General features: G+C 48.8%; 1 protein-coding gene across 20 annotated transcripts in view; it reads left to right on the top strand.

Annotated features, from left to right (window-relative positions):
- The window catches only part of PPFIBP2 (PPFIA binding protein 2), a 163692-nt gene that overhangs the window by 109907 nt on the left and 40180 nt on the right, over window positions 1-13605 (top strand). For all 20 annotated transcript variants that reach the window (XM_042233096.1, XM_060399948.1, XM_042233094.2 and 17 more), the window contains 2 exons: window positions 6943-7035; window positions 12198-12309. In XM_042233096.1, coding sequence (XP_042089030.1) covers window positions 6943-7035; window positions 12198-12309 — 205 coding nt within the window. The remainder of the gene's footprint in view (window positions 1-6942; window positions 7036-12197; window positions 12310-13605) is intronic.

The raw sequence follows: 13605 nt of genomic DNA, 5'->3' as shown, positions 1-13605 counted from the left end.
AGGGGAAACTCATAGACTGCCATGCACTGTAGACTTTGGTAAAGCTTAGCTTTGAAAGTTCAGACAAAGAAGAGATGACTCAAAAATATTGAACTGCTTAGAAATATAATTATTTCTGACTGTGTAACCTCACAAATAATACCAATAAAAAGGAGAAGCTTAGAGATACCTTGAGAGAAACTAGTTTTCAAAGGGGCTTGTTCAAAAGGTCGAAAGGACAAATAAAAGTGCACCTGTATGAAGTTATCAGGAAGGGCAAACCCCACTCAAAGGGACAGTGCCGAGGGCAATAGGGAGATTTCCCTTTAAAGTTCCCTGCTCAGTGAGAAGGTCAAAGAAAGAATGGGCTTGGTTCCGCTGACGCTTCTCACAGGTGCACAGGTGCTTGCTGTGAGTGAATTTTAAGGAATCTGAGAAATCTGTGAGTTGCTGAAGAACTGGAAGTAACCATTTTCTCCTCCTCCTCTTTTTTCAAAATGGCAAAGAAAGAAGGGTTCTACAAAATTCAGTCTGTTGAGTTTGAAGTCAACCCTGTGATGGTTTGTGAGAAGCTAGAAGACAAAGTAGGGGTCTGTGTTTGTTAAGAGCAAGTCATGTCTGTTGGGCCTCACTGGTTTGGCCAGGAGTACATCTTGCAGCATTAGGCCTGGAAAATGCCCACTTTAGTGAGGCATCACATGTGGAAACACTGCTTGGGATAGTCTTGTGGATAAGATATAGGAATTTAGGATGAATGTCAAAATAGGTACCAGTTCAGTTGCTCAGTCGTATCTGACTCTGTGACCCCATGGACTGCAGCACACCAGGCCTCCCTGTCCATCACCAACTCCTGGAGTTTACTCAAACTCATGTCCATTGAGCTGGTGATGCCATCCAACCATCTCATCCTCTGTCATCCCACCATCTCATCCTCTGTCATCCCCTTCTCCCACTTTCAATCTTTCCCAGCATTGGGGTCTTTTCAAATGAGTCAGTTCTTCACATCAGATGGTCAGAGTATTGGAGCTTCAGCTTCAGCATCAGTCTTTCCAATGAATATTCAGGACTGATCTTCTTTAGGATGGACTGGTTGGGTGTCCTTGCTGTCCAAGGGACTCTCAAGAGTCTTCTCCAACACCACAGTTCAAAAGCATCAATTCTTCAGTGCTCAGCTTTCTTTATAGTCCAACTCTCACATCCATACATGACTACTGGAGAACCATAGCTTTGACTAGATGGACCTTTGTTGGCAAAGTAATGTTTCTGCTTTTTAATAAACTGTCTAGGTTGGTCATAACTTTTCTTCCAAGGAGCAAGCATCTTATTGGTACCCAAATGATAATGAATAGTGCCTTAAGGTTCCTGCTAGGAAGATTTTTTTTGTAGAGAGTCATGCTATCTGCCCTTAGTCTTCCTGCCTGGTGAGCATTTTTAGTCCGTTGGATGCTGAAATAGAAGGCCTTGAAGTTGTGATGGCAGGAAGCCAAAGAAAAACTAAACAAGTCAGTTGACATTGGGATTCATGAAGACCCACAGGCTGCAGTGATGGATAAGTTGGCAGGAAAAGAGTAAAAGAGAGGCCAGAAGAACCTGAGTAGTTCAGAGTTCCTGAAGGTAAGGAGTAAAAAGAGGGAGCACGCAGCTTGAGGACGGAGAACACGTGTTTGGATCTGACCAGGAGGCGGGCACTGACCCCTTGTGTGGTGGAGACAGAGCTCCAGCTCATTTGCCTGGAGACTAGAGATGGGGATGAGGTGATGAAAATCAGGGTCAGTGGGTCTAGACCCCTCACTTGAGAGAGGCACCAATGAAGGGAGCAAGAGAAGAGTGAGGGCACCAAAGTTCTTGAAACTTACGTAAGCGAGAGAAGAACAGGTCTGAAGACAGGCGGGGCCAGTGACTAGGAGAGACTAAAGGTTCTGCAAGAGTGGCCAGTATGGGAAGCGAGCCTGGGCTTTTGTTGTCAGCGATCAATGTCACGCGGGCCTTCACTATGTCCCGTGACCTTGAGATGTTTGTGATTGCTCTCCCAGTTTGTCTCCTTCATTCCTTACGGGTCAAGTACTTGGTGGCAAAAGAAGCACTGGGGGAAAGTGAACTCCCATTTATCGAAGGCCCCTGTGTGCCAGGCGCCATGCAAGCTGTTTACCAAAGTCAGCTGAGCCCAGGGCGGCCTGCCTTCTGTCACGGATTCTGGGTGAAGACAGGGTGGGGCCCTCTCCAGGCTGGTTTGGGTGAGCTAGCTCCAGGGCAGAGTGGCCGGGAGGCCAGGGGCCCGCTCACAACAGCCACGCCTGCAGTGTAGCTCCCCAGGTTCAAGTGGAGCGGCTGGCGAGCCCAAGCCCAGTGTCCTCTCAGCCCCAAGCTGCCACCTGGACCCGACAAGGTTAGGGGCGAGGAGCCTTTCTTTTTAAAGAAAACACAGTTTCTCTTGGGGATGGAAACCTTGCCTGCCTGGGCAGGGAGCAGGAGTTAGACCCCTCAGCACGGTGCTTAGAACGTCAGTGAAGGTGGGCAGAAAGGGGCCAAACACTGTGATTGGCTGCCACCCCGGCCACCCTAGGCTCTGTCTAGATCTATTGCCAGCCATCTGCTTCACTCTGCCCACAGTCTTCCCCAGCCTCTCGGGTATCTTGTTGATGTGAGCAGTACCGTCATCTACCATATCCCCCAGTTCCCGACTCCTTGTCTCCTTTACCCCCACCCAGGTGAGGGGTCAAGAATGTGCCTTCTTGACATCACTGCGACTTGTCCCATCTCTGACCTGACCCAGGCAGAATTAGTCCCTCACCACTCTTTGAAAGCCCCACTGTCTTCCTGGCATAGCACTTATAACCATTTGTGGTTTTTATTTGTGTGTTTCTCCTCACTCACCCATGAGTGCCACTGCTTACTGTGGCCTTGGGTCCCTGAAGAATGCCACTAAATGTCTGTGGAGTAGGTAAAGGAAAGCCCAGTGGAGCTGCTAGTCCAAGAGATTCAGAACTAAGTACGTATGAATTCTAAAAGTTGCAGTATTTTTCCGAAGTTGACATAAAAGGCCAAAATGTTCTTGAGGCTTCAGAGGAGTCAGGTGTGGTGTTGGGCGTGAGGGAGTGCTTAGGGTTGGGACCTCTGAACGTGTTGTGTGCTGTATGTCCCTGGTACTCAGGTGTTGGTATATTTGGGGGGGGGGGAGTTGGTGTGTGTAGAAGGGGTGTGTCCACATGTATGCCCATCTCTGGTGTTGCTGGACTCTGCGTCTCGGACCCGGACAGGTAATGATGGCCCCCAGTACGGCACGAAGGCATTGGCGGGGCGTAGTTCAAATTGCAAGACAGGCCTGTGGATGGGGCAGGTGAGGGAAAACACCGCATCTTTTGGTTCCTGTGAAGAAAGCAGGTGATCGTGGACAGTGTCCCCTGGGTGCCCCGCCGCACGCTTCCGTCCTTCTGTTCTGCTTTCCCAGGGAGTTCCGTGTGCGAGCGCAGACTGACCCTGAGTGCTTTTCTCTCCTCTCTCTTCCTTCCTACAGTCGGTTCTGAATGTGATCAGTGAGCTGCAGGAGCAGATGTGTAGGCTGCAGCTGGACATCCACAGGCAGATGCAAGAGCGCCTCTCCCTCAGTAGGGACTATCCTGAGGAGGTGGCGGCTGGCGACGGTGTGGCCCGGCCCCAGCCCTGCGGCCAGGACTGTGCCCACGGGGAGGGGTCACCTGTAGGCACCACACTTAAGTATATGGGAGCATGTGTGTGTGGGGCGTCTCATGGCGGAGGGACCGGGGTGTCTCCTAACCAGAACCGTGTACGCTAGCTTAACATGGATCTGCAGCCACCTCTGGGGAGAGCTTGGGACTCCCCCTTGAGGGCCGTGAGCTGAACTCTGTGACACTCCGCCAGCAGGATCTGAGCCAGAGAGGCCAGCCCTCTGATGGGTGACTGCACTTACCTCCCTCAGGGCCGGGAATGAGGTGTGTCAGGTGCCCCAAATGATGGGGCATTAGTGTAAAAGGAAGCTTCAGGAGTTCCCTTCCCAGGTCTGACTCAAACATCAGCTCTTCCTGCTGGGCTGGGAGATTAAATGAAGTTTCATCTCATGTGATTTCTTTTTTTTTTTTTTTTTTAATTTAAGAAAAAAATAGCATCATGAAAGAATCCTTTCAAGTTTATATTTAAAGGGATTTATCCCCAGTGAGAAAATAGAACACAAGTTTCCATATGTTTGACAACTGTCATCATCTCAGTTTCTGGGGAAAATTCTCCCACATGATCACGTTTGCGGGACCTCACCACCTCTGGGCCTGTGGAGTGTATCTGACTGGGATTCTGGACTTGACCCCTCATACTGGTGTCATCAGTGTTTTGTGATGGCAGCTGCACAGCCACGATCTGTGCCTCCAAGGCTCCGTACTGAAGAGGACCAGGAAGGTCAAGGTCACGATAGTCATGTCTGTAGGAAGTTGCCGTGATGTTATTCTCAACTATGGGACATGTTGAAAATCTCTACTCTGACTTGGGCGTGAGGGGGCAGGGCTCGGTGGGGAACAAAATGAGAGTCAAGATGAGGTGCAGATTTGGAAAGGGGGAGCTCTGCAAAGTGCTGGCCCCATGGAGAGCGGGTCACCCCAGAAAGACTTGTGAGAGAAATCAGAGTGGGCACCAGTGTTAATAGCTCACGATGGGCAACAAATAGCTGAGAAGGAAGAGGCTGGGCCCAAGAGGTCACCAAGCCTGGAGATGGCCCTGCTCGGTGTCGCCATAATGGCCGCTCCTCAGCAGTAACCTGCACACTTTGGGTTCTGCCATCAGCAGGCTTGGCGTCCCCCTCAAGCACAGCTACTCAGAAAATGATCTTGGGTCTACTACAAGTCACAACAGGCCTTAAAGTCTAATGTTGCAGATCAAGGAGGCAATAATCTTAGGTTGGAAGACATTTTTTTTTAAGGGCAGCAACAAATGGTCACCTCAGTTATAAAAAAAAATCTTAGTAAAGATTTTTAGTAAAAAAAAAAAAATCTTAGTAATACCTACACAGTTCAAGTGGAAGCAATGCCACTTTCCGGTGGATTGTCTCAGAATGCAAAGAGCTCCAGGCCAGTTAAAAGATGGCTTGAGTTGCATGTGTTCATTCATTAAGAAATAATGCCTACTTGACTATGTGCCAGAGGTTAGCAAGGCTCATGAAGTTCAGAGTATAGGCGGATAACCAGCCACTAGCAGTCACACTGGTAAATGTTTAAATGCAAATGATGTAAAAGATGATACAGATACCACAAGAGTATAGAAGGGAGATCTGAGGAAGTATGGTGGTTGGGATAGCTTTGCTCAAGGCAGTCTGAACGATGGGCAGGGATTAACCTGGCAGACAGCTCCAGACTGAGGGAGCTGCAGGTGCAAGGGCCCAAGTCAGATGGAACTAACAAGCACGGGTGTGGCTGGAATAGAACTGCGGAGAGCTAGTAATACAAGAGGCAGGCAGGGTGCGGCGTCAGGCCTGGCTGTGTTGGTCACGGGTTAAATTTCAGGCCCTTTGAAGAGCAGGGAAGGCCAGGATCAGACTTAGGCTTCAGTCGTATTGTTCCCCTGGATGCCATGGGGCCAATGGATTCAAGAAGGGCAAGACGACAGAGAACCAGCCGGCAGAGACTGTCCAGGCTGTCAGCACTGACTGCTGGATCAGAGGAGCCACAGTAGAGCTGGAGATAAACAAGAGACTCAGGCAATTTCCGTGAAGGTAGAATTCACAAGGCTCTGTAGATTACGTATGTAGTGTGGAAAGACCAAAGAGATGCCAAGGAGGGATCCTGGGTTTCTGGCGCAAGATGGAGATGCCATTTAGTGAGACAGGGACATCTAAAAGGGGGAACTGAGAGTTCCACCTGGGCGATGACAGTTGGAAGAGGCCCAGATGCCATCCATGTGGAGATGTTAAGTGGAAAGTTACATGAGTTTGGAGTTCAGAAAGTCTATGGAAGTAATCACCTTTATGCTAATTTTTCTGAATGAAACCAATCAACAGGACCATTTGTCTGTTAAAACGACCCTAGGTTTGGGACAAGGGTGCTCAGTGATGTCTTTACTGAAGGGGTACTGTAGAAAGCAGGGGCCCAGGGGTCAGAAGATAACAGGCCTGATTTCCAGCTCCACCATCAGCAAGTTGTTTTAATATCACCTTCCCACTCAGCAACCTTCAGTGGCTTCCTATAATACGATCTAAAGAATGGCTTCAGAATTCTTTATATTCTCATCCAACAGCCTTTACAGTAAGGCCCCACCTTATCTCCTGGCCTCAGTTCCCACTGAAAGCTGCCCATCCTCTGCTCCAGCCCAACAGGCTGTCTGCCCTCATGCTTCCTGTCTGCCCTCTCCCTAGACGCCTCCCCTCTTCCTCCTCTCTTCAAGCCAACTCCCTCCTCTGAACTAGAACAGCCAGGCCAGCCTTTACATGTCACACTTTAGCATTTGTCCTTGCAGTGTTTGATTTCTATCCTGCTGGCTTGTCACTTCCTCCCTGACCCTCCCTTTAGGCTCCTTGACTCCCAGGCGCAGAGATGCTCCCACTTAGCACGCTTCCCGTCCCTTTGTCCATAAGGAGCTGCCTTGTATTTGTTTGTTTGGTTTTTTGCATCTCTGTTTCTCTTGCTCCCAAACCCTACCTCTCCTGCCCTTTACACTTGTGTGCATGGTTTGGGTACCCCCGACAGGGAATGCAGATGCTAGAAAGGTGCAGGGGAGCAGATTCTAAAAGAAAAAACTGTCTCTTCCTTATGTCTGAAACTCCAGGCCTTTGTTTTGTAATGGGCACACAGCTCTTCCTGAAGCAAGGACCGGCCATCTTTAAAGATCGGAGCCAGCTGCAGTGCGGAGCCTGATGGTGGCTCGTGCCTTGGCGTCATCCTCTGTGCATGTGCTTATGCAGGGTTGTAGATCCTGGCAACACCCTGCTCTTTAACCATCAGAACTCTGTCTTGCTCACTCGTCTAGGAGTTACTGCAGGAGCTACGGCACCTTAAAATCAAGGTGGAAGAGTTGGAAAATGAACGGAATCAGTACGAATGGAAACTGAAGGCCACCAAGGTAAGAAGCAGTCCTGCTGTTCATGAAGAGGCTTTGAGCCCAGTGGGGAGGGTCTGTGTCTGAGCCTGGGGTGTGCAGTAGCCTTCGCTTGAGAAATGTGAATTGACCCCATTGTATGCACAGGCAACAGTGTGCAGATTGTGTAAGCAGATGGATCTAATCCAGGAGGGCTCTTCCCCTGGAGAAAGCCCCCAAGATTCTGAGTTGCTAAAGTCACAAAGTCTCTGTGCCCCACAGCAACCCCCAGGCTGAGGCGCTATGAGTGATGAGTTTTAGGGCAGATGAATGCCAACATTATCTTGGCTGCATTGTTTTAAATTTAGCGGTCCCTGTAGTAATCAGTTTCTAAAAAGAGGCATGCTTTATTTTTAGCAATTCCTAAAAATATGTACTTGTCTTTTTTTTTTTTAAACCAAACCATATTTCTATTGAACTGAAGAGCCTGCTGTTTAAAGGATACCAGTGATATATTATTTTTGCAAAATAAGTGTTATTCTTCCCTGTTTTGTTTCTTCTTTCATTTTCTCTACTAATTGAAATGGATTCAGCCCACACATTTATTGTCTTGGCCAGAACATTGTATTTTAAAACTTTGAATTAGCTTGCACTTAAGCAATAGGAAATTTCACATTAAAATACAGAGTTAGACTTCCTTGGGGGCAGAGGAAGGACGATCTGGAGTTAAGGGAAGGAAACCTTAAAACCCTGAAGCAACTTTCTTGCCTGAGGAACTGAACTGGGCTACCTAGGGTGCACACATGCCTGCCTTTCCACCAAGAGCTCTGCAGCGCCACCCACAGGCATCACCAGGTACTCCCATAGGCATTTTCATCTTATTGCTAAGTGAAAGTCGCTCAGTCCTGTCCGACTCTTGGAGACCCCATGGGCTATGCAGTCTGTGGAATTCTCCAGGCCAGAATACAGGAGTGGGTAGCCTTTCCCTTCTCTAGGGGATCTTCCCAACCAGGGATCGAACCCAGGTCTCCCTCACTGCGGGTGGATTCTTTACCAGCTGAGCCACAAGGGAAGTCCAAGAATACTAGAGTGGGTAGCCTATCCCTTCTCCAACAGACCTTCCCAACCCAGGGATCGAACTGGGGTCTTCTGCATTGCAGGAGGATTCTTTACCAACTGAGCTATCAGGGAAGCCCATTTTCATCTTAGAATTTTTTTCCCCAACATCTAGTTTATACTTTGTTTTATTTTTCTATAACTTTAAATGATTATAAAAACAATAATAATCATTAGAGATAAGTTTTAAATCACAAAAATTTAAAGGAGTAAGAATCACTAGTATACCACCCAGGAGTTAACCACTATTAATATTTCCTTCCAGGCATTTCTCTTTTTTTGGAGGAAGGGGGGTCTCTCTGTTAATTTTTGGTATTGATAATTTATTCACAATTTTATACCATATTGTTTAAAAAAAAATATCTGTGATGTTGATGTATATATAAGTGTAAATAGTTTTCTTAACTACTTTATTGATGAGGAAACTGAGGCACAGAATAGTTAGGTAACTTTCCCCAGATCTTATAGCTATTCAGCAGCAGCACTAGACAATCTAGTCTGTCTTTATCTAAGTGTCCCTTGTATGCTCTATGCATCCCAGTCCCCAGTTCTAGGAGCACTGTTTCTGTAACATCTCAGAACCTTGATCCACTCAAGCAAGTCCTGTCTTGGTGAAACCTTTTAAGTTATACATACTGCCTTCTATTATAAAACCAAGTAGCTCTTAAATCACCAAAGCGCTCTGCCTTGGCACATAGACCTTTGAGATACTATGGGTTATTTAATAACCACCAGGTCTGGAACCCCTCTTTGTGCCAGGATGTGTCAAGCCCTTTGCACACGTTTTCTCATTTGGGCCATGAAGTAACCCAGCGAGGTGTGTTGATTTATTATCTTCATTTTTCTGCTGAGGAAACAGGCTCAGAGTGGCCACGGCAAGGTTTTGATCTGGGTCTGTGTCATTCTGTCATCCTAATTTCCTGCAATTGAAACCTGTCTTGTTTGTTAAAGTTCTTTAGTTTTCTGTGCAAAGCTTCTCGGTCCCTAAAGGTAGCAGTGCAGCGGCTATAAGGGCCTGGTCCCTGGGTTTCATTAAGGGAGGTGGAGCACCCCGTCTCTGCTTGGCACCGGTCTGCATGACTTTGTCCCAAACCTCTTGCCACACAACTCCAGTCTCAGTGGCCATGGAAGTACCATACTTTTTCTGATGGTCAGATGCAGGGCCTCTGCACTGTTGTAGACTTCCCAGCTTTGGAACAGACACCTCTCTAAGCATAAGAGAGCACCTGTCATTTCTGGCCTGTTCTGTGAGAACTGGCATTCAGGGAGGGGCACTCAGCCAGGTGGTCTGTAGAGTTGTAAATAAATGACCTCACCCAGACGGAGGCCTCAGAGAGAAGAACCTGGGCTCTCCCATGATAGATAGGCCCCTGGACATCACTGGTGTCCACTGTGGGGCCTGCAGACAAGAATCAGGCATGTGGATTCCTAGCAGAAACTAGACTTCACCTTATCTGCAAAGAAGGGGAGAAATGGGTGTAGAAGGTGCAAGAAAAGTTAAGAGACTATCTTCCGAGATTAGTCTGGCCCTTATGGAAATGAGACAGTAAAGAGTCTGCCTGCAATGCAGGAGACCCCAGGTTCAAACCCTGGTTCAGGAAGACCCACTGGAGAAGGGAGAGAATGGCTACTCACTCCAGTATTCTTCCTGGAGAACTCCATGGACAGAGCAACCTGGCAGGCTATAGTCAATGGGGTCACAAAGAGTTGCACACGACTGAGCTAATACTTTCATTTTTCATTATAGAAATGAGAGGCATTTGGATCAAGTCCCAGGGCTAAGGGGTTTCCCAGGTGGTGCTTGTGATAAAGAACCCGCCTGCCAATGCAGACGACATAAGAGATGCAGGTTCAACCCCTGGGTCAGGAAGATCCTCTGGAGAAGGGCATGTCAACCCACTTCAGTATTCTTGCCTGGAGAATCCCATGGACAGAGCAGCCTGGCGGGCTGTAGTCCATAGGATCGCACAGAGTCGGACACTACTAGAGAGACCTGGCACGCATGCACACGCTAATGTTTTCTGAAGCCACTGTCACCATTAATTATAAGCCCATGGGCTCCAAGGCCCTGAGTTAGCTGTGAGAAGCTGCCACCTGACTGCAAGTCTCCACAAACCGTTTGGCACATCTGGCCTCAGGTCTCCGTACTCTGTGGGTGGAAACCAAGCAGAGGGACAGTGCTCTGTAGGGACTTCGGGTAAGGAAACCACTCCTTACCACCTCTTTGTTTTCACATGGTCCCAATTAGGGGACATTAAGATTTGTCCAGACCCTTGGAGGAAGGCTCTGGGTGCCCTAGCCCCATAAGGGCAGCCGTCATCTGTCTATCCTTAGTCGAATCCTTCACTGCTCCTGCTTTCTCCCCAGTGATGTACAGGGATAGTTCTTCATCCCTTGGTTTCCTGTGAGAGTTGGTGTAAGAATGCAATGAGCACAGAGTCAATGGAAAGTGGACACTCTGTCCATGTTTCCTGAAACTGAACACAGGAATGTTTGGTGGAAGAGCCACCAACAGGCCTGTGCTCATTTGGTTACTTGAGTTGTTCAAAGATGACCTCATGAAAGGACAGCTCCATGACATAACCTTGCACAATTAAGGTGGGACACCATTGGGCTACCATGGGGGAGGGGTGCTCAGAGTAGAAGCTGTTGCTGTGTGTGCTGTTGTCTGGCTGGGAGTCAGTTCTCACCCCTTTCTTAGTCTGACTTGATGCTCAGAGAACTAACTAGCTACCCATAAGGGAAGGAATAGGATGAGAACAGCATAGAAGTAGCATTGATGAGGACTTACTGTCTACCAAGCATGAGGCTAAGTTGTTTGTAACCATTATCATATTTACTCCTTACTAGAGCTCATGAGCTAAATGCTATGCTCCTGGCTTTGTAGATGAACCAAGACTCAGAAAAGCTAAACCACTTACCCAGCTAGGAAATGAGAGAATCCAAGTTTGTTTGACTCCAAAGCCAGTGTATCTCTTAGGATGGGACCCATCCAGTTCTGATCTTCTCATGAGTATGAAAGGCAGGGACAACCTCCTGTGTGCCTCCATGCTCGGTTGTATTCGACTCTTTGTGACCCCATGGACTGCAGACTGCTAGGCTCCTCTGTCCATGGGATTCTCCAGGCAAGGTTATTGGAGAGGGTTGCCAAGTCCTCCTCCAGGGGATCTCCTTGACCTGGGGACTGAACCCGTGTCTGCCTGCATCTCCTGCATTGCAGGCGGATTCTTTACCCACTGAGCCACCTGGGAAACCCCAGGAACAACCTCACATCCTGTTATGTGTGGAATTTAATCTGCTGTACTCAGTAGACATTTGGGTACTACCCAGTGCAGCTGCCTATGTGAATGTGTGTGCACACCTGTGTTGCACTCACATGCTTAATTTACACAAGAATGTCCACTCAGCATACCTGAGTGCTTGTATGTAATTACATTTGAGGAAAGGAGCATCAGTGCCTGAGGTTGGGCTGAGGCAGTGGCTGTGCATTCAGGGTGGGAGAGTTTGAGGGAGGGAACTCTCGGCTCACTCATTATCTACTCGTGGTGATCTGCTTTCCACTGTATTTCCTGTATGGGGTGGAAAAATGAAAGATGCACATACTTGTTACAGTGGTGTATATACATGCTGTCGCAGGAGTATCTTGGGAGGAAGGAGACCGTGTCTAGAAAGAGTATTCATCTTTGGACCAAGGGCAGCCCTCCGATTACACACACTCGCACCTCCTCAGGCCTCAGTGGTGTGTGGACTGCAGGAGGCAGGGCAAGGAAAGAGTCCAGTCCAGTCGGGGAGGAGGAAGCAGGAGAAAGCTAGGAAGCTAGGATGGTCAGAGCAGGGTGGGGAGGTGGAGAGGTGAGGGGAGGGCCAGCGTCCAGAATGGCCAGGAAGAGCACGTTTATTCCCCAGAGCGCCACCTTGTGGAGAGGGCAGTAAACACCTCTCACTGCTCGCCTCTTCCTGCTTTGCTCTTGCTCTGACCTGTTAACTTCCTAATGGGTCCTAGGACCCGTGGGCCCTGGACTCTGACTGGAAGTGCTTTGTTATGGTCTGGTGGTCCCTCTGAGCTGGTCGGTTGCCTTTTTCTCTTCCAGGCGGAGGTAGCCCAGCTGCAAGAGCAGGTGGCCCTGAAGGATGCAGAAATTGAGCGTCTGCACAGCCAGCTCTCCAGGTCAGCAGCTCTGCACAATGACCACGCAGAAAAAGGTAACTGGCTCGGCCGTTGCAGAGTGCAGTCGCCCCTCGGCCTGGGTTCTCATTCTTACAAGTGGGCTTGTGAGTCTCTGGGTGTGAACAGCGGTGTGAGGAGGCAGGCGGTGTGCACATACGTGTGTGTGTTCGTGTGTGCACACACGGGTCTGTAAAGCCCAGCTCGCTTGTTGAGCCGTGGCCGTGAACTCCTCCCTGTTCGAGGCCTCACCTCTGGAGGCTTTGCTCAGATGCGCCGTCACCACTGGAGCCCTCTGGGCCTCTGCCTCTGGAGCGTTCACTCTTCCCCTTCAGTGTCTTTGTGTCATCACCACAGAGGAGGCTTTAGCAATTCATTTGGTCACGCGGTGGCTCCCTGCCTGATACACACTCAAGGGCCTGAGTGACGGAACAAATCACCCTGTGGATCTCAGCTTAAGTGTTACCTCTCGGAAAGACCCAACCTGGCCATCCTACTTCACTTAGGTGCCCCTACTTTTCTCAGAATCATCATTCCTGTTGTTTCTTTCAGAGCATTTACTATAACCGGTGCTGTGTTTTTTTAAGTCCCTTTGAATAGACTGTCGTCCTTCCTCGGTGGCAGAGACTGTGACTGCCCTACCTGAGAGCATATCCACAGAGCCTCACACAGCATTCAGTCCATAGCTGCCAAGGAATATTTTTTGAATAAATGAAAGGATAGTGAATGGTCCCTAGGGAGTTCAAGTCTTGCTGATTAAAAAGAGAGGCTAAATCCTCAGATATTCTTATTAATATGTATTTAATATTTGCATACAAAATGATCACACACCTTCCAGCTTCTCCTCTTGCCCTCAGGCTGCAGAGTGTTGCTGGAGGAGGACATGTGGCCCTGTGAACTGGCTCCACTACTGAGTCTCCTCCGGGCCTCAGCATCACTTAGCTTGGATCCCTGGCTGGAGTGGGGAGGCTGGAGAAGGAAATAGTGACAGATATGCTCATCCCTCCACCAGCCTTTCTCAGTGTCTTCACCAGCCATTGAGTGTGTCATCTATCTATCTCCCATGGTCTAATGTGGAGCGTGCAGACCCCTAAGATACTCTAGACTGTCTATGATGCTAAATTTGGATAGGGAACTCCCCAGGCCATGATTTCAGGTCAGGCAGGCTTCCCCCTGCACCCTATGCCTCCCCACAGACCATACTTTCCAGGCCCTGCCTCGGGTACCTCTTGGAGCTGATCTTTAGGGCCTTGTCCTGGTTAGGCCGTGCCGAAAGCATCAAGATTTGCAGTCTTCATCTGGAGCTTACCACCCTTTACTCCACAAACCACCAA

The sequence above is a fragment of the Ovis aries genome, chromosome 15 (genome assembly GCF_016772045.2).
Source record: "Ovis aries strain OAR_USU_Benz2616 breed Rambouillet chromosome 15, ARS-UI_Ramb_v3.0, whole genome shotgun sequence".
Lineage (NCBI taxonomy): Eukaryota > Metazoa > Chordata > Mammalia > Artiodactyla > Bovidae > Ovis > Ovis aries.
Note: the sequence above shows the minus strand (reverse complement) of the source record. Positions and strands in the feature narration are given on the sequence as shown.